Source organism: Natator depressus, chromosome 3, assembly GCF_965152275.1.
Source record: "Natator depressus isolate rNatDep1 chromosome 3, rNatDep2.hap1, whole genome shotgun sequence".
In the NCBI taxonomy this organism is placed as follows: Eukaryota; Metazoa; Chordata; order Testudines; family Cheloniidae; genus Natator; species Natator depressus.
The window spans coordinates 146,792,662-146,819,362 of record NC_134236.1 but is presented as its reverse complement, the minus strand read 5'-3'; the positions used below and the strand labels follow the sequence as shown (position 1 = coordinate 146,819,362).

Genomic DNA, 26,701 nt, shown 5'->3' with positions numbered 1-26,701 from the left:
ACTCTATGACCTTTCATTTGGGAAAGCAATTTCCACCCTCATAGCAAGCTAATACAGGGAAAGCAAATGTGTATTCAACTTATTAAAAAATATGTCCCCCGAGGTAACTCAAGATTAGAGTTTCTAAAAGAGCACTTTTTATCTCCTCCCTTGAAAAACATACAGTTCCCTGTACAGCTACTTCCTCTCAAGAAAAGTTGGGAGCTAGCAAAATTCTTTTGGAAGAAAAATATTTACTTGTACTCGAGGTGATTCAAAGCATATTAGAAGCAAATGTTACTTAGCACAGAAATCTGAAAGCTCTCATGTTGAGAAGTACTTACTGACATATGTGGTATAAACTATGGTTTAGATTTGAACATAGAAGGTTTTAATGACAGTTGTCATGAGTGATTCAACGATTGCTGGTGGCCATTTTATTGAAAATTGTAATTTCTGTCACTGGCAGAATACAGGATCCTAGTAACCAATGTTAAAGCATGATGTAAACTGGACTAGAGCAGTGGTTCTCAACCTTTTTGGGCTCAGCACCCATTTGTAAATGTTTATGGCCTGTCACGACCAGTAAATAGTCTGGGGGTGGAGGCCCTTGGGTGGTTTTGGTTGGGTCCTGCCTGGCACTAACCCCACAGTGGTGGCTCCTGCAGCTCCTGTGCTGTGGGGCTGGCTGGGCTTGCCCCTTCGCTCCAGGCATTGCAACTTCCAGGCTTCCAGCACCGCTCAGCTTTGTTCCCGCACCCCTGACTGGACCAAATTTGTGTGAGTGGAGTTGTTGGCTCATGGGTTGCAATGCCACTCACTCAAATTTGGCCTACCCGGACTCCCGTCATCATAACAGCTGGGTCAAACCTGAGTGGCTCTGGGACCCCAGAAGTTGCAGTGCCTGGAGTGGGAAAGTTAGCCCAGCGGGACAGGAGCTGCCACATGACCCTTTGAAACATTCTGACAAGCCAGTTTTGGGTCCCAACCCACGGATTGAGAAACACTGGTCTAGAGTCAAATTTTATTCCCTGTGGGTCCAGTCACAATGTTATCCCTCTTTAGCCAGATGGCTATACCAGCTATGAAAATATAAACTTTATTTTCAAGTGTATATGTTGTGAGAACTGCTTGTTTGTGCACTTTTAGCCAGATTTTTCAAAGAGCTCAGCACCCAACAGCTCACATTTGGCCATCCCAAGTAAGTGACCAGATTTTGCCAAAGAGTTCCCTGTGGCAGGCCGCCTTGCTCCTGCCTCTGCTCAGGTCCACAAACAGCTCAGAGACCTTTTTGCTGATAAAACACCCAGTGCAGTTTATTTACCATTTTAGTTTTCTCCACCCATATACATTGTATACCCTCACCCCTACAGTCTAGGGAGCCCTCAGCTCCTGAGGCAAGCAGGGGGGAGAGCATTCTCTTCCTCTCTCTTTCTGCTTCCTCCGTTTCTATGCCTTTTGTATCATCTGCCTAATGGTCTAAATAACCTCTTAGTCCTCCTCAGCCCATCCGTTAGGCACAGCTCTTCTTAATTAAGGTTTGCTCTAGAGTAATTAATTAGAATTGCGAGGACCAGAGGGCTGGCTCTGCTGTTGTTGCCCAGCACTCTATCACAGTCCCCTCCCATTTCAACACCCAAATGAAGTGCCCAGTCTTCCAGATAAACATCTGAGAACAATTGCAGCTGCCTAGTGCTGAGCATTTTTGAAAGTGTGGTCTCTTTGTCTTAGAGCTGAAATGGGAGAGAAGCTAAGAGATTTTCCAGAGTTCCTGATTGGCTTCACTTTTACAGTCTGTGAGGCTTAATTTGTATTTCACATTTTAAAATCTTGAATAATAAACTTTATTAATAAGATTTCTCAATTTTGCTTTTTAAATTTCCCACTTGTGCTTCCATTTGGGAGATGGGGCAACATGCTGGGATGCTAATACACCCCACCTGGAACCACTACACTCAAACTTCCTCTAATTAAACTCTTTAGAATCTTGAAATCTGCAAGGGAGAATAGCTGCTTTATGGAAACATAGAAGAATAGAACAGAATTACTTTCATTATATTAAGCTCAGAAAGAAATTAAACAAGCTGGTTCTCCAGGAGAAAGATGGTCAAGATCTGTGTGCAAATGCAGTGAGCAGATACAGGTAGTTCTCTTACGTGTTTCTGATAGGCAGAGGTTCGTTTCCAAAGGACGTGATCATGTTTGGGTTTAGTTAGCTGCACGCCCTTCAGTAAGTTAAGGGACTTATCCATTTTAATTAATGTTTTCAGCCGAATGGCTTCTTGCATTCTGACTTTCTGTGCAAGTGCAATGCTACTTTGTAACTGTTTACATGACCTACACTTGATTTAGCTGAGCGAGAGGCTGTTATTAATCACTAACAGTTTTGATTCAGTTAAATAAAGACACAGCAATTTACCAGTTTACAATGGTTCTGATTGCAGGTTCACTTGTGCAGTTCTCACTTATTGCTCCGTCGGGCTGCAGTGGCATGTTTGCGGCAACTTGCACAGAGGGAAGCAGCAGAAGTGTGTGAATACGCCATGAGCTTAGCGAAAAATGCTGGTGACAAAGAGAATAGTGGCATCAGTAAGTGTTACCTTTTCTAATATAGTGTGTGAGTTTTTTAAGACAAAAACAAACAAAACCCAACCTCCTTTGGAGTTTCTTGCCATTTCCATATTTCCAGCTAAAAGTAAAGACAGTAGCCCTGGCCTCTTAAATATGAAGAACAAATTAGAAATGGAATTTCCCCCCAGTAAATTGTTCCTCTCTCTTACTGATTGTTCTTCTCCTTTAATTTTGCTGGTTTTGAAAATGGGCATGGCACGGAGGGGGTGGGGGAAGAGCTTCTCACGGGGCCAAGAATGGCATTGCAGGTGCTCCCTGCCTTAGTCCACAGATTACTGCCACCTGCTCAGAGCCAAGTGGCCTGTGCTATAAACTTAAGGTCAGTCTAAAACAGCTGAATAAAAATAACCTCAGAATCTGTCCGTCTGCGCCTTTAAACAAACAAACACAACTTCAAAGGCAAGCTCTTAATTGTAGTGCTTGAGAACAAGGCCCTGACCTGGCCTTCGGGTTCTGGGATAGCACTTCTCTGGCCCGCTCTCATCCTGCCGCTACCCCTGAGAAGCACAGGCAAGCCTTTTTAACTGACGTGCTAGCACCTGATTGGTTAGTGTCTCCTCCTTGCTCTTTTAGGCCTCTGGAGGATGAAGTCTTGTTGGTAGCCTGGTCTGTGTGGGTTTTCTGTAAATAGGGGCTGTTAGGTCACCAATGCCTGTAGCAGGGAGCAGAAAAAACCTGATAGACCCTGTCACAGGGCATAATGATTCCGTATACTGTGAGTAGGATATTCAGTTTTGACTTGTTCTGTTAGCAACATCCTTAGTAGCCAGTCGGGTTTCCCAGTTGCCCCAATTTTTACATATATAATTTTATCCTGTTGCTGCTGCTGCTCAAATGAGTTATGATTCCTACTCGCCTGTTTGAATGGTCAGGAAAAAGTACAATATCCAGAAGCCTTCCATAGTAAGTATATAATTGTCTGCTGGTTGTTATATACTTTAAATTTTTAAAAACATTGAAAAACATTATCTGCCTTCTTTCAACGGATTATCAAACAAACAATTTTTCCACTGTACCACAGACTCATGTGCATTCTAGTATTGCGGGACACAATTAAGACTTAACTCAGAAGAGATTCTCCAGGATCCAATGCGGGTAGATGCTGAGCATGTCCTGCAAGGTGTTGAGTGCTCTCAATGGCAATTGACAGTGTTTATCATTTCATGGAAAATGCTCAGTATCTCATAGAATTTAACTTCTAAAAAGTTTAATATATTAAACTATGTTAGAGTTTGACAACAAATTGTAGTAATGTCTTTGTGTTTGTGATCTGAGCAACTAAGAGTGAATGCAGAATGTCCTTTTCTAATGCTGCTCTTGCCCTAATTTCAAGGCACAAATATGATTCAGTTTCTTATTGGAAAACTAGTCTCTCATTTTACAGATATTAACCCTTTTGCACCAGGAGTTGGTTCTCGGCGGGATATTCATTGCCGGCATCAAGGAGTTAATATAACAGAGACTGGCCTCGAGGGGGTTCTTTTTGGAATGTTAGATCGGGAGACTGATCGAAAGCTGTGTTCTGATATTCATGATACCTTGGGACATATGCTTTCTTCCCTGGCAGTGGAAAAACTTTCACACTGGCTAATGCTATGTAAGGATGTCCTAGCAGCCTCCAGTGGTAAGTGTTTGACAACATTCATATAATAAGACATCATAACTTTAGAATTAATTTATTTTTGATAACATTCATTTGGAGCTCTTTATGTTCTCGTGGGATAGGAATCCATGCTCAGTTTTGTCACCTGTATCTTGGATTGTAATATTTTAGCTTATTCAGAAAGAGAAAATGGCAAATATCATGATCAGTTTTGAATAGTCTATGTACAGACACACACATTTTAAAGTAAATCTGGTACTGTGTATATATAGGTAGTTCTTAAAGGGTGAGCATTACAATAGTTAAAACACTTTCTTGGCCTTTGCGTTTAGCAGTTGACTGGCAACGATTCCTGCATCTTATAATGCTGAACTATTAAAATGCTTCTCTGGCCATATAACCTCAGTTTCTTCCTTTACTGCTGATAGCAGAGGAGTTCTCCAGCTTTGCTCTTTCTGCCCCATACTACATTCACCCACATCACTTCACAATTTGTGATAGGAAACATGTTTTGTTTTGTTTTTTAATTTAATTTGTGTGCTTTTAGTGATTAGTAATCTTATTTATTTTATTTACGTTTAAGAATTACTTTGTGAGACTGAATGAGCTTGGCACCTCATGGAGTCCTAGTTTGATTTTTGATTTTATGATACTGGGTTGGATTCTCAGCTGGGATACATGGGCTTTGCTGATTTACATCAGCTGAAGGATCTGTTTCACTGTATTAAATTTTTATTCTTTTTCTTCCTTATTGTTCAGGTTATCATAGAACCAATCTAGAGGCTTTAAGAGGTGTTCCAAGTGCAGTCATAAAGTGCCATTTTCAGATAGATATGACTGTTGCCTGAGATGTATTGGGACAAACCAGATGAGATCTGGCTGGCTATAAAATCTGTGCCTAGATATTGTTACAGAAAATGTCAATACTAAGGAATCATAGAATATCAGGGTTGGAAGGGACCTCAGGAGGCCATCTAGTCCAACCCCCTGCTCAAAGCAGGACCAACCCCCAACTAAATCATCCCAGCCAGGACTTTGTTAAGCTTGACCTTAAAAACTTCTAAGGAAGGAGATTCTACCACCTCCCTAGGTAACCCATTCCAGTGTTTCACCACCCTCCTAGTGAAAAAGTTTTTCCTAATATCCAACCTAAACCTCCCCCACTGCAACTTGAGACCATTACTCCTTGTTCTGTCATCTGCTACCACTGAGAACAGTCTAGATCCATCCTCTTTGGAACCCCCTTTCAGGTAGTTGAAAGCAGCTATCAAATCCCCCCTCATTCTTCTCTTCCGCAGACTAAACAATCCCAGTTCCCTCAGCCTCTCCTCATAAGTCATGTGTTCCAGTCTCCTAATCATTTTTGTTGCCCTCCGTTGGACGTTTTCCAATTTTTCCGCATCCTTCTTGTAGTGTGGGGCCCAAAACTGGACACAGTACTCCAGATGAAGGCCTCACCAATGTCGAATAGAGGGGAACGATCACGTCCCTCGATCTGCTTGCAGTGCCCCTACTTATACATCCCAAAATGCCATTGGCATGCTGGAGCTGTGAAATAGACAAGAAAGCCAGGTTGTCACGGGAGCAGGTAGGGGGCTCCAGCTAAAGTCTGGCTGTCCCCCAGGTTCCCTGCTCCCAGTCAGGCTGTGCCTGCCCCTCTCAGACCCTGGTTGCCTCCTGGCTCCCAGCCCAGCTGCTGCCTGGGCTCTCCACTGCCTGCTGGGCTGCTACCCAGAGGTTCCCAGATCCCTGATTCTTGCGGGGAGCCCTGGTACTGCCTGGAGGCTCCTAGCTCCCAGCCGCCAGGAGCCTGGCTCCTGCCCCCCCGCCCTCTGCTCCCCACTCCCCGCTGCCCCCCCAACTCTCGGCTCCCCACCACCAGGAGCCTGGCTGCCCCTCTGGGCTCTCCGCTCCCCACCACAGCTGGGCTCCCAACTGGGAGCTCCGCACCTGGAGTCCTGGCAGCTCCCGGGCTCCTGGTGGGGATCCAGGAGAAACGGGGCAGCCTCCAAGCTCCCAGCAGGGAGATGCATGTGGAGCTGAGAGTTCAGGCTCTCAGCCCCCCACTCTGCTCCTCTTAAGTTGGTGGAAGCACTCCTGGTGAGGATGTGCACCTCCGACAGAAGGAAGGTAGAGTGGGCATGAACCACCACAGTAATTACTGTGGTGGTTTTAAGTTGACCTAACATATAGGTCAATTTACGTGTCTGGCATAGACATGCCCTCAGTCTGGACTATAGACTTTATCGTACAAAGTCCATATGACTACTGTTTTAACTTTCCACTAACATGCTGAATGCGCACAAGTTTCTGTTCAGCCATTAGCTGTCCGGTTTATGCAGAAGGAAGTGTTACGTGCATCTAAAACTTCCCATTATGAGGTGCTGAGAGTTATTAATGTGGTGTTTACTCCATTGATTAAACCTCCTTTTGATCTACTCGTTCACTCAAAATTCCTTTCTGGACGATTTTATTCCTGACTTCACCTTGCAGAGCAGGTGTGAATCAGTCTCTCTACTCTTCTCCCATGCACTATTTTATATAAATACAATGTGCAGCTATGGATTCAAACGAGAGCCCTTCCAAAGGTGTTATCAGATTTCTACTTACAAATTAGTTATCCTTCTAACATTTTCCCCACTCCCACATCCCTAATGTAGTGGCACTTTATTTAATATTTGATGTTAAAAGGTCCTCTTTCATTTTATTTGGAGTAGATTCTAAAATCCGTAAAATATGCATTCAGCTTTTTCTTTTAATTGACACTTGTACAGTAGGCCAAATAGTTTCCTGGAGAACCATGTTTAAATGCATTTCTCACTGCTGCTCTTCAGTAAGCCAGTAACTTCAAATTTATTTTGGGATGTCTTTGGTTTGAGATGTATAGGCACGTGCAAAGCCAATTTTCAGGTCAGCCACATGTGTTTTCTGGCATGCTTTTGCAAAGGTTGCACAACCTTTCTCACCCTAAAATGCCACAACTCTTCTGCAGCCTAAGTGTATTATTTTTTAGGAATGGGGTGACTCAGTTGAGATAGATTTCAGAGTAGCAGCCGTGTTAGTCTGTATTCGCAAAAAGAAAAGGAGTACTTGTGGCACCTCAGAGACTAATAAATTTATTTGAGCATAAGCTTTCGATGAAGTGAGCTGTAGCTCATGAAAGCTTATGCTCAAATAAATTTGTTAGTCTCTAAGGTGCCACAAGTACTCCTTTTCTTTTTTCAGTTGAGATAGTTTATCCCTCTGATAAGTTTCTTCTTGTTGCTGTGGTAGCTTTCGTGTAATCCCTTGTCCAGTTCTCAGAGCATCAAAATGATACTGAGGTTTTCCATATCAGTTTCTAGCTAATAGTCTTTTTGTTGAGATCCCTGACATTTTGTTCATATCCTGAACTGGGAATCTATTACAGTAGTCAAATTTGGAGAAAATAAAATTATTTTCAGTACCTGTAATGCTTGTTCTCAAACATGTTTGTGTGTGGTGCTAGAATAAATTGCCCATTTGCCTTTCCCACAATATTGGCCTTTCATTTTGTTTTCATTTATTATGCTTTTTATCTTTTACTAAAAGGGAATGAGAGTTCAAGCATGGGTAACAGCAGTATCCTCTGCATTGACAGTTTAACAGTTTAAATTTTTAAGCTACAGGACCCGGAAGTGGGGATTTTTTGTAATAGATACCTAAAACTCTAGCTCTCTGAAGGTATGTCATTTTCTTATCTTTCAAAAAGATGAAGGATACTTTTAGTATGCTGAGGGGAAAAAACATCTTTACTTACTAATATTCCTTTACTGTGCCCTTCTCCATTTTCAAATGCCATAATTCCTATAGAAAAGTTAGTCTCCATTTTAATTTTGAATGGATTGTAAGAGTTGACAACTTCACATTGTAAATTGTTTCTGAAAATTACTACTAACAGTGGAATTGCTAAATTTTATGACTTTGTGTCTCTGATGTAGACATGAGCACTGCAGCTCCTTTGGGAGGAGGAAAGGATGAAGAATCAGAGAAGAAAGATGAGATGGATGATGACACAATGTTTACTACTCTGGGTGAAGAGGATAAATCGAAGCCTTCTGTGGCTCCTCGCTGGGCCACTCGTGTATTTGCTGCTGATTGCCTGTGTCGAATTATCATGCTGTGTGAGAATGCGAATAAGGCTCACTTTGATCTGGCCATGGCCCGTTTAGCCAAACTCAGAAACCCTAAAAGTAATTAAAGCATTTGCATGTGTTTTTGTTTAAACTTAGCTGTAAAGAGATATATTAAGGGTATAAGATACCCACAAAAAGAAAACTTTTTGTTAAAGAACAGGTAAGCCTGAGTAAGGGGAGCAGCTATCCATGCAAACTATTAAAAGCAGAGAAATGTCCAGTTAAGGTGTCCTCCTTTAGCATGTCTTCATCACCACATATCACGTTGACCAGTTTCCCTGACAGACCCCAGACCCCACACCTCAATAAATAACTCTCATTACACTCTAACACAGTGTTTTCAACCACGGGCACATGAACGCAGAAGTCTCCCAGGGGGTACATCAACTCATCTAGATATTTGCCTAGTTTTACAACAGGCTACATAAAATACACTAGCAAAGTCAGTACAAACTAAAATTGCATACAGCCAATGAGTTGTTTATACTGCTCTGTGTACTATGCTCTATAAATGTAAGTACAATATTTATATTCCAGTTGATTTATTTCATAATTATATGGTAAACATGAGAGAGTCAGCCATGTTTCAGTAGTCGTGTGCTGTTTCCTCACATTATATTCTTCACAGATGTTCTCGCATAACCAGTTACAAACTCTTTTTTAAAATCTAGAGACTTGAAAATAACATCTGTAGGGTTTACTGCTTTTCTGTTGATTTTTATTAGTCCTTTTCAATATCACATTTTAATAAATTAAGGAAATTCATTTTTAAAAAATTATTACTTACAATATCTGGCATTAAAAGCTAAGATTAGGATGTTAAGAAAAACAAATGAAGAAAAGTTTCCACAGAAATGTTAATGATTTCTGGATTATTTTCCTCTACCCCTTGCTGTCGTCACACATTTTTCTTTCACCCAGGGTCTGGATCCAGCTGTTCGTCCCAAAGAAGTGAGGACATAACCCCATTTGCACCCAAATAAATATTAATATTACCTGCAATACTCAGTGGCTGGCTACAGTGCCTGAGTTTTAGAATTGATCAGATCTTCCTTTATCAGCAGGGGTCACTGTAGGCATAGGACTGTAACAGCAATTGCATTCAAGGTTTTCTGTCAACATGAGGAACAAGTCATTAAATCTGTTTTTGCAAAATGTTCTCAAAGCGGACATGAAGTATTTTAACGTTCAGAGCAATTTTTTCTCATGACCTTTCCTTTTACTTTTGATTCAAATTCATAACACTTAGTTTTTCACAACAGGCATTTCAGAAATCTGAAGTGATCATTTATATTAATAATAAAAAAAGTATATTCAATTAAATTTTTTTCAAAATACACAACTAATTTTTTTTTCAAGATTGGGCGAAATTTGCATATTATAACATACTCTCCCTGTTAGAAATTTGTGAATAGTTACAAGTGTCTCAGAGTTCTAAGGTGTGTTGATATGGACATCAGTTGGATATCTTTAACTTAGTTAATGACTTTATTATTTTTATTTTCAGATGATCTTTTAGTGCTCCATCTCTCCGACCTCATCCGTATGGCATTCATGGCTGCAACTGATCACAGCAACCAGCTGCGGATGGCTGGTCTCCAGGCACTTGAAGACATTATCAAGAAATTTGCATCAGTTCCTGAGCCAGAGTTTCCAGGTCATGTGATACTGGAGCAGTATCAGGCTAATGTGAGTCCTCCTTTATATGTTTAGGAAACTGTATATTTTTCTGTCAATATGCCAGTGTCAGTTTTGAGAACAGTTTGTAGTTTTAAATGACTTGTGAAGGAACTTTGTGTGTGTGAGAATGTACTGCAGACACCAATTTATTTACCCCTTCAAAATTATTTCTGTATCTCCTCTACCTATTTATTATAATTTAGTAACTGGCAAAAGTTCCAAAAAACCAGTTGCCACTGATCCTTGAAATCTAAATATTAGGGTGAACATTTATATTTTGGCAACCATAATGGCCATTTCTCTGGCAGAATTAGAAATTTGAAAAGAGCACTTTGATTCCATTCCAGATTGAACCTAATAAATCTATTTTTCTCAGGGATTAATGAATGCGCCCCTGTTCTGTAACTTAGGCCAGAAATCTGTGAAAGCACAGGAATGGAAGCTGGGATCTGAGTTTATTATTCCTGGATACCACTGACTTGTTGTGTGAGGTTGGTTAAGTCCCTCAAACCCTGTGCCTCAATTTCTTCATTCTTAAAATGGGAATGATATTGAACCCGTACTTCAAAGGAGTGTTGTGAGAGTTAAAAGGAGATAGCCAATTTAAAAATCGTTTTTGGTCAGAATTACTTAGTTGTGAGAATAGTGGGTTACCCCTAAAATTACTGTAACTGGAAGAGATTATTTTTTTCCTCAGTTTTTTCTGTTTGTTTACTTTGTGCATTTGATGACACTTTGCATGTATAGTCAATTTCGCTGTTGGTCCTGATCCTGCAAATATTTACACACACATTGTCTCATTGACTTTAGTGCAAAATTTAAGCACATATGTAAATGTTTGCCGGATCCGAATTTCAGTCGGTGAGCTTCCACAGTTTTTGTGGGGGTCTTTCACACAGCAACAGGGGAGAGAAATATTCTTTAGAACAGTGATGAGTGACTATAAAATGAGAAAAATTGATTCAAACTCATTTTGCCCCTTTTGGTTATTTAATGTTTTTATAAAGCAGTTTGCGATCTTTAGATATAGGGAGCTATGTATGTGCAAAGTATGCAGTTATTCTGATTCCTGCCTTTATGGTTTTATTTTGTTAAAAGAATACCATTTGCTGCATGACTGATTTCATGTTGTTTTGGAGACCTTAACTTTTGAAGTTATTGTGTTTTTGATTTCACAATCTTATGGCATAAGGTATAAAACTGAGCCCTACTTAGTCTACCAATGTTGGCTGTGTGCATATTTTGCTGATATGTACAAAATCTGGAATATAAAATCTCCAATTTATAATTAAACTTAAATGTGGCATATAAACTACATAAGACGTTTTAGTTATGGTCCAAGATAATTCACTGGTCCATTTAATCCCCTTTGGTGGAAGAACCTATGGGAAGGGAATTAGAAGTGACAGGACACTCGATTCTAATTTATATAGAATTGTCTCTTCGAATGGGAGGGATTATCTGATGAGAGAAGTAGAGAGGCAGTGCATATTCCTAATTCTGTAATTCCTGGGATATCTGTTGTAGGAGAAGGCTAACTGTTGAGGCAGGGGTCTCTGCTGTCTTCTTCCCACCTGACGGCACAGCTCCAACAGGAACTGGAGCAACTGTAGTGGAAGTCTCATGACTATGCTGGTTTCAACCACTGTACATTTGGCTTTGCTTTGTGCTCCCTGAATAGGTCCCATGTGTGCTTCACTCAGCAGCTCTTCTGCACTTTTGGCTTTCTCCTCTGTCCTGTTCACCCCTTCATTCTTCCTCTATTCCAGTGGTTCTCAGACTTTTTGTGTTGGTGACCCCTTTCACACAGCAAGCCTCTGAGTGTGACCCCGGTCCTTATAAATTAAAATCAGGGTTTTTAAATTTAATTTAAATTGAATGGGGGCTCAGGGCTGACAGTCCCCCCATGCATAGCCAGACTTGGGGCTATCAGCCCATGACCCCCATTTAACCACCTTGTGATCCCCAGTTTGAGAACCCTTTCTCTATTCTGTTCTGCTTGGGCTCTTGTCAAATACTTTGAAAGACAGGATTGACACTATCTGTCAGGGATTTATCAACTCTCCTCTTCAACTCTGTTCTTCTTCACTCCAGTCTTTGACTTAGAGCTCTCCGTCTTTCTGTCTGCCTATAACCCCTACTCCTGTCCCTTAGACCCAGTCCCTCTTGCCTCAGGTTCTTTTTTGGGCTTGCGTGCTGTCTCTCTCTCAACACCAACCTATCTTCAACACCTCTCTGATCTCTGGCTGATTTCCCACATTGCTTCCCCTATCCTGAAGAACCCTGCCATTTGCTCTGGCTACCTTTTCACCTACCCTCTCATTTCATGTACCTAGAATCTCCCCAATAGGGCTGTTTGTTTTGACTTCTTTGTCTCTCTCCCCACCCCTTGCTTAATCCATTTCCATCTGCCTTCTGCTTTCTTCACTCCAGTGAAACTGCTATCACAAAGATCACCAGAGACCTGCTCATGCCCAAATACAAGGAATTGCTCTCTGACAATACTTATCTCAGAGTTCTAAGGTATGTTGATTCCAGTTGGTCAATTTCATACCACACCTCCTGAGCTGATTAGTTATCCTCCCTGCTCTAGTGGTCTCTTTCATTGGGATTTCAACCAGCTCTTCAGCTGTGGAGCATCCAGAATCTCATGATGCTTTATTACTTAGCCTTTTCCCCATAATTTTTTGCAAGTGCTCCATTGTTGGTATTCATTGCTCTGCTCCTTTAAAAAGAAAACAAAATTCAGTTGTGGTACACCAGCTCCTGCCAGAATGGGGTGTAATTAATTCTTTTAAGTCTTTGCATCTCCTTCTTCCATTCCTGATTGGGATGTTTTTGTGCTCCATGAGACCTTTCTTCCTGAGGATAGTGCTGAGTTGTCAGTGCATCCAGAGCTTTGAGTCCACTTATCCTTCTCCAGCATTCAGTACACCTACTATGCTCTGGCTTAAGTTCTGCCTCCATATTGATGTATCCTGTATTTTATATCCATCTTCTCCCATTCCACTGAGACCATTGTTTTCACTCTCAACCTCCGAGTCTACATTACTAGTCAAAGTAGTTCTCTGGCACATCAAACTCTGAGATGGCTTTTGCTGTATTTTTTGTGCGTGTGTTCTGTTTTCTCTGCCTTTCCTTCTCAAAACAGAGAAGTGTCTCAGTGACTATAAATGTTCAGAATTCAGTTGAATAATGTCCCTGATAGACTGCACAATTCATGCTGTGCCTGAGAAAGACCCCTGATTGTCTCAGCCTGTGAGATTTGCTTACGGATCCAGTCCCAGAAAAAATGCCTGAAAATCTGCTGGTCCTCCCCACAATTACTGTCAGTTCAGTGCAAATCCAGTCATGAAAATCTCAAAGGGTTCAGACTGTCTTGAGGAAACATGAGTTGAGACTTCATGCAGGGCATAGAGATTGTCCGTGTCTCTGGGGCAATGCAGGGCTCTGCAGCAGCGTATCCAAATTGTGGGGAGATACTACCATAGCCTCGACACTGTTTCAGACGGCATGTTAGGTTATTTCAGTGAAGCCCTTTGAAACTTTTTAGTATCAAACTTGCCCAACCAAGGCATCACTTCTTTTGGAACACTGACTTTATTCAGAGTATCTCCCAGCTTCAGGCTAACTCTGCCCTTAACTGCTGGGCTCAGCTGTCTGAGGCTACGGATGTGATGTTGCACTCCATATGCTTTATGAAAATATGCTTATGAATGTGAATATGATGTAACTAAAATGTGCTTTATGCAAAAGGTCTCTTGTAAGGTATCATTACAAAGCTTATAATCTACTGAGTGTGTTCATCCTATTTGTTTGCATGTATTATTTCTATGTCTGGAGTTAGGAGAATAAGATATAAACTTGTATTACTGATATAAACATATTAAGTGGAGGCCATTAAGGGAGCTTCAGAATCAATGAACTGTAAATGGCTCTGTTTACTTGCAAACCTTCCTGTGTATGTGTGGGCAAGCCCAGAAAGAATGGAGGCTGGGGTCTCACAGGACATGTGACCATGTCACATCATACTGGAATCCATCTTAAATCTGGTACTTTTCAATTTAGAAGGAGGGATGGGGACCTAGAGACAAAATATTCCTGCCTTGTGCCACAGCTATAAAAGGGGGTGGACAAAAGGGGCCAGTCATAAGAAAACCCCTGCTTACCACCTGAAATGTCTGCTGGATCTAACAAAGACGGTACCAGGGGAAAAGATTGGGCCCAGACTAGGAAGGAGTCTAGTCTGTGAAAGAAGCTTATTAAAACATATCTGAGGGTGAGATTTTTACCTGTAATCAGTTTCTTATTGTATTAGGCTTAGACTGGCCTGTTTTTGCTTTATTTTGCTTGGTGACTTACTTTGTTCTGTCTGGTTTTACTTGGAACCACTTAAATCCTACTTTTTATACTTAATAAAATCACTTTTGTTTGTTAATAAACAATCAGAGTAAGTGATTAATACCTGGGGGAGCAAACAGAGAGATATGCACAGCTATCAGTGTTATAGAGAGTGAACAATTTATGGATTTACCCTGTATAAGCTTTATACAGAGTAAAATGGATTTATTTGGTGTTTGGATCCCATTGGGAACTGGGTATCTTGGTGCTGGAGACAGGTAACCTGCTGAGCTGTTTTCAGTTAAGTTTGCAGCTTTGGGGGCATGGACCAGACCCTGGGTCTGTGTTGCAGCAGGCTAGCGTGTCTGGCTCAACAAGGCAGGATTCTGGAGTCGCAAGCTGGCAGGGAAAATGGGCTGAGAGGTAATTTCAGCATGTTGGGTGACAGTCCCAAGGGGGTCTCTGTGACCGAATCCCTCACAACGGGTTCCACCAATCCTTATGTGTAGTGTTGGTATCCACAGAACCTTAGAAGCAGCAGTAGTTGACCAAGTATAGGCTGTAAGCTCCACACTACCAGGGACCTGTTTAAACTATGAATAAAGAATCTACAGTTGTTGCACTTAAGTTATTTTCTATTTTGAAAGATCCTATTGGTTTGACAGATAATTAGAGTTAAAATGAGGAATACCAATAGCACTGGTAATGCCTTTCAAATGGTAGACATTTTTAAGTGCATCTACAGAAAGACAGTGAAAATAGTAATAGGGCAGATAGCTGTAGCTGTTATGGGAATATCTCCATGATAATCAACAAGGCCTATAATAGCAATTTCATGATTCAACATTTCTGATGTGAATGGTTCTCAGTAATATGAGAGGACACTATGTTTGTATGTGACAAAGATAAACGTGGTTCAAAAAGGAGATGCTCCTTGTAAGGAGGAATGGGTCAAAGGTGCAGTACAAAGGTTGTTTTGTTTTTTTTTTTAAAGGCATAGTATTACAAATTTCTATAGGCAACATAAAATAAGGATAACTGTTGATGGAGTTTTGATGCCAAATCCAGCGCTCTGTTATGCTCTATACATTTTGTGTGTGTTTGTAAGCCTCATTTAATCCTATTTTTTTTTTCTTTTTACGTAGGTTGGAGCTGCTCTAAGACCAGCTTTTTCCCAGGATACCCCTTCTGACATAATAGCAAAAGCCTGCCAGGTACAGAGAAAAATATTAAGACTCTATAGTAAAAACTTGACATATTTCAAAAGTGTATGTGTGTGTGATTTCTTTTCTTGTTTTTAGGAAAAGAGTGAGAAAAGAAAAATAGTAGTAGATATCCCCAGTACTGGAAAATTTGGAAACTTATGACAGGTTTCAGAGTAACAGCCGTGTTAGTCTGTATTCGCAAAAAGAAAAGGAGTACTTGTGGCATCTTAGAGACTAACCAATTTATTTGAGCATAAGCTTTCGTGAGCTACAGCTCACTTCATCGGATGCATACTGTGGAAAGTGTAGAAGATCTTTTATACACACAAAGCATGAAAAAATACCTCCCCCCACCCCACTCGCCTGCTGGCAATAGCTTATCTAAAGTGATCACTCTCCTTACAATGTGTATGATAATCAAGTTGGGCCATTTCCAGCACAAATCCAGGTTTTCTCAAACCCCCCCCCCCCCACACACACACACAAACCCACTCTCCTGCTGGTAATAGCTTATCTAAGGTGACCACTCTCCTTACAATGTGTATGATAATCAAGGTGGGCCATTTCCAGCACAAATCCAGGGTTTAACAAGAACGTCTTGGGGGGGGCGGGGGTGTGGGTTAGGATAGAACAAGGGGAAATAGGTTACCTTGCATAATGACTAAGCCACTCCCAGTCTCTATTCAAGCCTAAGTTAATTGTATCCAATTCGCAAATGAATTCCAATTCAACAGTTTCTCGCTGGAGTCTGGATTTGTGTCCATTTATTCTTTTACGTAGAGACTGTCCAGTTTGACCAGTGTACATGGCAGAGGGGCATTGCTGGCACATGATGGCATATATCACATTGGTGGATGTGCAGGTGAACGAGCCTCTGATAGTGTGGCTGATGTTATTAGGCCCTGTGATGGTGTCCCCTGAATAGATATGTGGGCACAGTTGGCAACGGGCTTTGTTGCAAGGATAGGTTCCTGGGTTAGTGGTTCTGTTGTGTGGTATGTGGTTGCTGGTGAGTATTTGCTTCAGGTTGGGGGGCTGTCTGTAGGCAAGGACTGGCCTGTCTCCCAGGATTTGTGAGAGTGTTGGGTCATCCTTCAGGATAGGTTGTAGATCCTTAATAATGCGTTGGAGGGGTTTTAGTTGGGGGCTGAAGGTGATGGCTAGTGGCGTTCTGTTATTTTCTTTGTTAGGCCTGTCCTGTAGTAGGTGACTTCTGGGAACTCTTCTGACTTTATCAATCTGTTTCTTCGCTTCAGCAGGTGGATATTGTAGTTGTAAGAATGCTTGATAGAGATCTTGTAGGTGTTTGTCTCTGTCTGAGGGGTTGGAGCAAATGCGGTTGTATCGCAGAGCTTGGCTGTAGACGATGGATCGTGTGGTGTGGTCAGGGTGAAAGCTGGAGGCATATAGGTAGGAATAGCGGTCAGTAGGTTTCTGGTATAGGGTGGTGTTTATGTGACCATCGTTTATGAGCACTGTAGTGTCCAGGAAGTGGATCTCTTATGTGGACTGGACCAGGCTGAGGTTGATGGTGGGATGGAAATTGTTGAAATCATGGTGGAATTCCTCAAGGGCTTCTTTTCCATGGGTCCAGATGATGAAGATGTCATCAATATAGCGCAAGTAGAGTAGGGGCGTTAGGGGACGAGAGCTGAGGAAGCGTTGTTCTAAGTCAGCCATAAAAATGTTGGCATACTGTGGGGCCATGCGGGTACCCATAGCAGTGCCGCTGATCTGAAGGTATACATTGTCCGCAAATGTAAAATAGTTATGGGTAAGGACAAAGTCACAAAAGTTCAGCCACCAGGTTAGCCGTGACATTATTGGAGATAGTGTTCTTGACGGCTTGTAGTCCATCTTTGTGTGGAATGTTGGTGTAGAGGGCTTCTGCATCCATAGTGGCCAGGATGGTGTTATCAGGAAGATCACCAATGGATTGTAGGTTTCAGAGTAATAGCCGTGTTAGTCTGTATTCACAAAAAGAAAAGGAGTACTTGTGGCACCTTAGAGACTGACCAATTTATTTGAGCATAAGCTTTCGTGAGCTACAGCTCACTTCATCGGATGCATACTGTAGAAACTGCAGATGGATTGTAGTTTCCTCAGGAAGTCAATGGTGTCTCGAAGGTAGCTGGGAGTGCTCGTAGCGTAGGGCCTGAGGAGGGAGTCTACATAGCCAGACAATCCTGCTGTCAGGGTGCCAATGCCTGAGATGATGGGGCGCCCAGGATTTCCAGGTTTATGGATCTTGGGTAGTAGATAGAATGTCCCAGGTCGGGGTTCCAGGGGTGTGTCTAACCCAGGAACCTATCCTTGCAACAAAGCCCGTTGCCAACTGCACATCCACCAATGTGATATATGCCATCATGTGCCAGCAATGCCCCTCTGCCATGTACATTGGTCAAACTGGACAGTCTCTACGTAAAAGAATAAATGGACACAAATCCAGACTCCAGCGAGAAACTGTTGAATTGGAATTCATTTGCGAATTGGATACAATTAACTTAGGCTTGAATAGAGACTGGGAGTGGCTAAATCATTATGCAAGGTAACCTATTTCCCCTTGTTCTATCCTAAACCCCCCCCCCTCCTCAGACGTTCTTGTTAAACCCTGGATTTGTGCTGGAAATGGCCCACCTTGATTATCATACACATTGTAAGGAGAGTGGTCACCTTAGATAAGCTATTGCCAGCAGGAGAGTGGGGTGGGGGGAGGTATTTCTTCATGCTTTGTGTGTATAAAAGATCTTCTCCACTTTCCACAGTATGCATCCGATGAAGTGAGCTGTAGCTCACGAAAGCTTATGCTCAAATAAATTGGTTAGTCTCTAAGGTGCCACAAGTACTCCTTTTCTTTTTGCGAAACTTATCATGTAACTTTATTTATTAGGAGCACTGATAGAGGCTCCAGGTAATATATTTTGTTGTTCAGTAGTGCAGAAATCCTTTGGGGCATTACGTTAAGAAATCTTTTTGTATTGCCTTTCTGCAACCAGTAGTAAATAGTTACATATAAATACTGGTTTATAACTTTATTGATATCTGTTTTTAAATGAAGGGTCCTGGTCCATTACTAGGGCTAGTAGGCACTTCGACAATACACTGCTACTAACCATAACTGAAAATGGGACTTGCATATTGTGCTCTTTGTTTTGGTTGTTGTGAGGCTAACAGATCTGTTGAGAAATAGGTATCTTTAATCTGATCAAATAATTTGAGGCAATGGTGAGCCCTAGTGCCACCCTAGAATTTGACCAGCAAGTATAGCTGGTTTGGAAAACTTAAAAGAAACACAGAAAATAAACTGACAATTTTTTTTTGTGGAGAATGTTTTCTTCTTTTCTTTTTTTTTGACCAGCTGCACCAGAAAGCTAAGAGAGAGAGACATGTTTTTTTAAACTTGAGCCCCATGAATCTGCCTCTTCCCCCTTCCCTGCCCAACAGTTCCACTGGGATCAAAGAATTGCCGTTGTCCTGGGGAAATGTTGTAACCTGCCCATATTGAGGGAAGGAGATGCACAAAATTCTTCCACTGCCTTCCCTCCATGTGTAAGGAGAATCTGCTACCGCTGCTTACGATGGAGTGGGTTAAGATTCTACTGTGCCTACCGCTCATGTTCATAGATGTGTGAATATTCTGTTGTCACCTCCTCTAGATGACATACAGTGTAATTTTTATACCTCTAACACGGCCCTTGCAGCGGAATGGAAGATTCCATTACTTGGGAAGAAGGATAATGACATCTGTTCCCTTCAACTTGTCTGGGGAACCTGTTGAAGTGAAGATGATGTTGGACAGAGGAGGAATTTAGGTGCCTTTTGACTCAGTAATAAAAGTGCTCTCCCATCTCCTAGGTGGCATTGGGTGTCATAAAGAGAGAATCTGTCTCCCATGGTCATCTTATCAGTATGCAGTAATACTGGAAAATACCCCCCGTTCACAGCTCTTCTCTCCATGAAAGGAGTTGGGAGAAGGTGCATTATTCAGCTCAATACAAAGCTAGTAATTATCACAAGGCTTGTCACAGACATTATCCCCACTGGAAATCTTTAACTTTACGGAACCCCTATAAATGGGCTTCTTTCTGTGGTGTTACAGCTTCGAAAGTGTGATTGTATTTAAGAGGATGATTGCTGGGGCATAATGCTGAACAGGTGGTCTGCATGATGTCTAAATCTTAAGGATCTGTTTAAGTTTTTTTAAAAAAAACCCAAACACTCATAGTCCCAAAAAATGTTTTATTGATTTTTATAGGACATGGTTTTGGGAAAAAACCTTTTACAGACATGCTAAGATATGGATAATTGGACCGTTTTAAAAAATAACTTGAAACAGGAAAGAAGTTGTTAGTGTGCTTTAAAGCCCATCTTATTCTGGTGATTTGGGGGACATTTAGTACGTCATTTTACAATTGCTAGATTTAAAAAAAAAAGTTGTTTATAGGTTACTTTTAAAAGGGCTAGTATCCAGTACACAATTCAAAACAAATGTGATGAAAAAAATTGTATTTTGCATGATTAGACTGACATACTCAAGAACAGAGTAAAAATATTATTGTTTATGCTAGTTACTGTGGTTCATAAATAAACACAAACATCTCTGCTTAATATTACATGGCATATTTTACAGGTATCTACAATATATATTGCAGATGCCATCAGCTCTGCAAACACCATCTTTATGCTTGTAACTACTGATTTAAGCCCGTCTAGAGTATCATGAAAAGGAAAAACTTAGCTAGACTGTTGTTTGTCAAAGGGGGCTATTAGGATGTTACAGAAAGATTTTAACTTTGCATAAAAAAATCTGTGCTTGCTTGAGCAGGTATCATTGTGCATGATTCCTTCCAAAAAAATCTTTGAGAATGATTTTAAATTTTCTTGCTTAGGTATGTAGCACATGGATAGGAAGTGAGGTTGTAAGTGACCTGAATGATCTTCGCCGAGTTCACAATCTCCTTGTCTCCTCCCTGGACAAAGTGCAAGCAGGAAAGGGGTCTTCCAGTCAGCTTTACCGAGAGAGTGCCACGACTATGGAAAAACTGGCAGTCCTGAAAGCCTGGGCTGAGGTAAACATTCAGCATTTATATTTACCTTATACCTCAGATTAGTTACTGTAGCACAGCTGCAACTTCTCATCCTTTTAGCCAGCTGGCCGGCCGGCCAGCCCCAAAGCTTCTATCTTTTCCAGCTACTCTGACTTCCTCCCACCCTCTCCAGGCTTTTGGTTCTCCATGCCTGTCTCTGCAGTGCTTCATCTTCTCTCTGTCTAACTTGTCCACATTCGTCATGTTGCTTCTATTCTCTCTCCTCCCCGTGGCTTCCCCACAGCTCCACCTTTCCTCCATCCCACCCATTGTGCATACCCACGCCCCCTGAGAATTTCCAGACTCTGTCAGATGTTGATTTCCTTTCCTGTCCTTGCCTGTTCATTTAAAAACAAAATTCAAGGATGAGCTGGTTAAATCAAAGCATAGCTAATTAGTAGGGCCCTACCAAATTCAAGGCCATGAAAAAAGCATCATGGACCATGAAATCTGGTCCCCCCTCTGTCCCCCTGGTAACATCTGGCCTTTTGTGTGCTTTTATCCTATACTATACAGATTTCATGGGGGAGACCAGCATTTCTCAAATTGGGGGTCCTGACCCAAAAGGGAGTTGCAGGGGGGTCGCAAGGTTATTTTGGGGAGGTCATGGTATGGCCATCCTTACTTCTGTTCTGCCTTTGGAGCTGAGTGGCTAGAGAGCGGCAGCTGTTGACCGGCTGCCCAGCTCTGAAGGTAGCGCCTTGCCAGCAGCAGTCCAGAAGTAAGGAAGGCAATACCATATCATGCCATCCTTACTTCTGTGCTGCTGCTTTCAGAGCTGGGCGGCCAGAGAGTGGCAGCTGCTGACTAAGGGCCCATCTCTGCAGGCAGCAGCGCAGAAGTAAGGGTGACAATACAATGCTATGCCATCCTCATTTCTGCGCTGCTGCTGGCGGTGGCGCTTCCTTCAGAGCTGGGATCCTCAGCCAGCAGCCGCCACTCTCCAGCTGCCCAATTTTGAAGGCAGGGCCACCTCCAGCAGCAGCACAGCAGTAAGGGTAGCAGTACCGCAAAACCCCTGTACAGTAACCTTGTGACCACCCCACAACTCCTTTTTGGGTCAGGACCCCTACAATCACAATAGCGGGAAATTTCAGATTTAAATAGCTGAAATCATGAAATTTATTATTTTTAAAATCCTGTGACCATGAAATTGACCAAGATGGACCATGAATTTGGTAGGGTCCTACTAATTAGCCAGGAGTTCTCCAAATAGGGAATAATAAACTACAGGGCTACTGAAGTCATTGTTTGGGAATGTAAGATATCAAGGAACATACGAGTATCTAAAAATGATGGATTTCACAAATAACATTGTGTATGGTAATTAATTAGGATGTCCATGTGGGTTAAATTAAAAGGTACTTGAAAGAGAAACTATCTGAATGTTTGGCCAAGCATGAACTGTCATTCTAGCAGTGTGAGTAGTTCGATGAAGTAGTAGAAAAATGGCCTCATTTTCAGAAGGGCTGAGCTCCCACAAATACGACTGAAGTTAATAGGAGCAGTGGGAGTCTAGTACCTCTGAAAATCAGGCCAACAGTTAATATGGGAGTCAGATGAGATCGTGAGCATAACAAATTATTGGACAGAAAATATTTTTAAAATGTAAATACTGTGCTGCAAGACACTCTAAATGATGAAATGTTGTAAAAATATTCTGGTTTCATTTATCGTTTTAATCTGTATTTTTAATGGTGAGGGTGCTCTTTTTGTTGGCTGGAACTACTGTATTGTGAATAACCTTTTAAATGTGGGTGTATTTAATGAGCATGTGTGACGTGAAAGCTATTACAGAGGATCCTGAATATGGTGTGCCAAATGGAAACAGATGGGTCCAGGTCTTACTAAAGCTTTTCTGAAACCATTTGCACTATATATTTTATAATGCAAGAATAAAAGTACTGATTAAAGAGACTACTTTGTGTGAACTTGGCTATATATGCCATTGTGCATTGTTTTATAAAGTGTTACTTTAGTGAATAGAAGTAGTGAATAGTGTTTTGAAGAAGCTGAGCACAAGCAGGTCTTTGTTTTCTCTATTGCATTAACATACTGTAGTTCTCTTGCATTTAATTTCCTTGGAAGTTATTTTGAGAAAATAAGGAAAGTATTAGCACTTCAGCCCTGTAGTGTTAAGCTATTTTCAGCTTTGATCTGAAGCAAAGCATCTGTTGTGTGGGGACATTTATGTCTGCTATATTTCTTTTCTAAAAACACTGCTTTTTCTTCCTATTGCAAATCTTTTCCCCCAATCTTTCTGCTTATTTGCATAATATGTGTCCTTCTGTAAGTGCTTTAAAATTTTCCTTCAGCCCTCCATGCTGGGTACCACAGATGCCAATTTACAGACCCTCTACAGAACAGTACACAATCAAAAAAGAAGAAACACTTATTCACACGGCCTGAGCTACACACAGAATGTGACCTGAATGAAACTAAATTGATTTTATTCCTTCCTAAACTGATTTAAGAGTAAACCTACAAGTGAGTTGCACTGATGTAACTAAACTGATTCCTAAATAGATTAAATTAAGTTAAATTTGTGCATTTTCTGTGAGAAGAGCCCTAACTGACACTCTTCAGGTTAAAAGTCTGAGTAGCCAGATTGGCTTTACACTCTGCTGTGAATGTTAGCAACACACTCAGATTTAACATGGAAATATAGACTGATAAAACATAATAGCTTTTTCATTTTTCCTATCTTTATTTCCCTCTGTTGTGTAGCATAAATTTTTCTAGTATGATATTTTGTGGTATTTTTAAAGTATTTTCATATTGTCACAAAAATGTAAAACTATTCATGATATTCCATAACAGCTAAAACAAAGGTTAGTTACAAGTGCAATTTGTCATTTAATTGAAAGAAGGCTTTTTTCTTTTTCTTTTTAGAATTTTAAAGTAAAAAATTTTGTATCTGTTTTTATAGGTGTATGTTGTAGCTATGAAAATTAAAAAGGAAGCAGAGACCAAACCAAAGCGAGCAATAAAGAATACGGATGATGAGGAGGAGGATTTTGGTACTGTAGATGAGCTACCGCCAGACAGTTTGATAACACTTGTACAACCTGAGCTGCCTATCCTGAGTCGCCTTTGGCTAGCTGCATTGAAAGACTATGCTCTTTTGACTTTACCAGCTGAATTTGCTAGTCAGCTTCCACCAGATGGTAAGCACAGCAATTCATTTTTTTTATGATTATGAAAGACAGAATGAAGATCTTGGTAAGGAATTGTTGGAGGAATTTTGAATTTCTTCTATTAATTACTCACTTCCCAAATATGTTTTGCATTTACAGAAACGCTAACATAACTCTAACGCTTGGATGCATATCTTTTTCGTTACGTATAGACAGAAATCCGAAGGCTGAAGTAAATGTTTTGTGTAGTGGTATAAACTTTCATCAATGTGCATTTTAGATGACCTATTACTGCTGGATGGTGAAACGACAACTGAGTTTTGTATGTCATCCCAAACATCTTTTATTTCATTTATGCCTCTGTTTTTTCAGAAAAGTTACTTTAGAAAAATGTTCAACAATCGAAAATATCTTTTGGTGCTATATTTCATATGACTTTGTCTCTAGAGTCAGGATGTGTTAGTTGCTGTGTTTAGTCTTTGAAATGACTGGAGTAGAACAAATGTTAAAATCTCTACTACCTATAACAACTGTTCTATAAATGGGACGAAATAATGTAAAGTTAGTGATTAACTAACTCATAGAACTTTATCTCAACCATAACATTGCATTTTCACTGAAGTCCTGTAACTTCACCATTGATGCTAATGGGAACTTTGGCGTTGACCTTTAATAGTGCAGGATCATGCCCAAAGAAAATCAGGTGAAGTTTCTGCATTCTGTTCAGAAACAAAGCCAATATATTTAACTTGAATTTCAAACTTAGTCATAGCTTTCTCTGGCATTTCAGTGACACAGATCTAGTTTTGTTAGCATTCATTGCAATTCTAATTTTGACAAAGCACTATAGCAACAGTAAAATACACAAAGATTCTCTAAGTGTAATTCATTCTAAAATTGCTCACTCTTTAAATTGAATGAAGCAAGTCTGAAATATATTTAATTCCTAAAGTTTCCCCATAACTTATAATATACACTATTCTTTTCTATGATTGTAGTTTATATAAAATATAAAGTACACATTTTTTTAAACACGATTAGTCATTTCCAGGATTACCTAAGTCCGTGTCTAGTTATCTAAAATAAAGTTGTCTGATTTTTCAAAGATACTGAGTATTTGTTGCTTCCATTGATTTGTGGGAGTTGTGAGTGCTCAGCATTCCTGAAAACCAGGCAACTTTATTTTAGATAACTAGACATGGATTTAGTCAACCATGTTTTGAAATTTTAGCCTAAATTCATACTTTAGAATAATAAAAACATAAAAATACACTGAAAATATTAATGATTGAGAATTAAAATAGATGAGAATACATTAGTAAATAATGATTGAGAATTGAATAATATAATACATGCATGAACAATAATATAAATGATCACATTATGATTATTTTAATAATAGTAGACATACCCCAGTCCTGCAAACACTTGCATGCATTTACCTTTACAGATGTGAATAAATTAATTGAAATCAGTGGGACAACTTGTGCTTAAAGTTAAGTATACGCAGGATTGAGGGTCTTTTAGACTGAGTGGCATATATTGTATTTTACCAAACACATGAAGAAACAAGGTCCCTGCTTTGAAGAGGTCACAGTCCAACTCAGAAAAATACTGATATGTACATGCAACACTGGTTCAAATGTAAGAAAGCTTGGGGCCACTGGTGAGGAAATCAATAAATTGTTGCATTCTAATCCATGGAAGGCTGTAATATATCCATAGAATTACAATGTACGATAACATTTTAAACAGCTGAACCAGGTTAAGTTTCCACTGAAAAGATTTATTTGGGTTTTACTAACTTTGCAAATTAATTATAAATTAATGAGAGTTTATATTCAGTGACAAATGTAACAGATTTTTCAGACTTTTGGGTGTTTGTTTTTAAGCCATTTTAAAGCTGCAAATGGGAAATAATTAAGAAATCTTAACTTTTTTTTTCTTAAATAAGGAAAAGAGAGACTCAGATATAGAGCCAGTACTTGGCTTTTTATGGCTAAGGTTTCTAGGATGGCTGATATTTCTTTTGTTTTGCAGATATTTCTTGGATTGTATTGTATCCTCCTGGTCCTTTGTCTTTTTTTTGTCAGTTTCTGAGGTCTTTGTGGATTTCCCTCAGTCATATGCAGCATAGAAAAAAGTTAGGACAGGGAGGAAATTTAGTCTCACTTTATCATCTACTAGCAAAAAATATTTTAGATCAAAGAACAGGAGGTGGTACAGATGATACAGATGCCTGCTAGTCCTGTTGGCATGGAGAATTGTGCTGCAGGTAGCAGTAACAAGGATCAAAGTTGAATATCTACATCAGCAAATGTACCCTATATATGTGTGCTTACAATATATGCCCTCTCTCTCACACACACGTGTACTTTTTCTGCTAGTTAGCATTTGCTTTGCTAATTTAACAGGTGGAGCATTTTACACTCCAGAGACAATCGATACAGCTAGACTGCACTACCGGAACTCCTGGGCTCCAATCCTACATGCAGTAGCACTCTGGCTAAACAGTGCAGGATTTAATGCTTCTGAGTCACCAGAAGAAGCAGCTGCAGCAATGCCTAATTCACAGAAACGTGCCTCTTCCATTATGTTAAACCAGGCACCTGGAACACCATCTACCACTAAATCTTTGCCAGAGATAAACAAAGATAGAATGCACTTAATTTTAGGTAAGAGCCTTATGATATCATATTTCAAAGTTTAATACCACAGTGTGGTTGCATTAAAAGGACACCATCATCCTCAAATCTAGCCAGTTTAAAATGGGCCATATGTCCATTCCAGTGCTTACACCTGGCAACCCATCTCTCCGAAATGATTTTTATAGCGATGAAAAACACTGCTCCATGTCCTTTTAATGAAATCTTCCTGATTAGTT

At 40.4% G+C, this 26,701-nt stretch overlaps 1 protein-coding gene across 3 annotated transcripts in view; it reads left to right on the top strand.

The window, feature by feature from the left end:
- Positions 1-26,701, top strand: part of HEATR5B (HEAT repeat containing 5B) — a 95,750-nt gene that overhangs the window by 51,842 nt on the left and 17,207 nt on the right. For all 3 annotated transcript variants that reach the window (XM_074949000.1, XM_074948999.1, XM_074948998.1), the window contains 8 exons: positions 2,424-2,568; positions 3,995-4,234; positions 8,173-8,424; positions 9,875-10,056; positions 15,534-15,602; positions 20,483-20,662; positions 23,610-23,847; positions 26,232-26,492. In XM_074949000.1, coding sequence (XP_074805101.1) covers positions 2,424-2,568; positions 3,995-4,234; positions 8,173-8,424; positions 9,875-10,056; positions 15,534-15,602; positions 20,483-20,662; positions 23,610-23,847; positions 26,232-26,492 — 1,567 coding nt within the window. The remainder of the gene's footprint in view (positions 1-2,423; positions 2,569-3,994; positions 4,235-8,172; positions 8,425-9,874; positions 10,057-15,533; positions 15,603-20,482; positions 20,663-23,609; positions 23,848-26,231; positions 26,493-26,701) is intronic.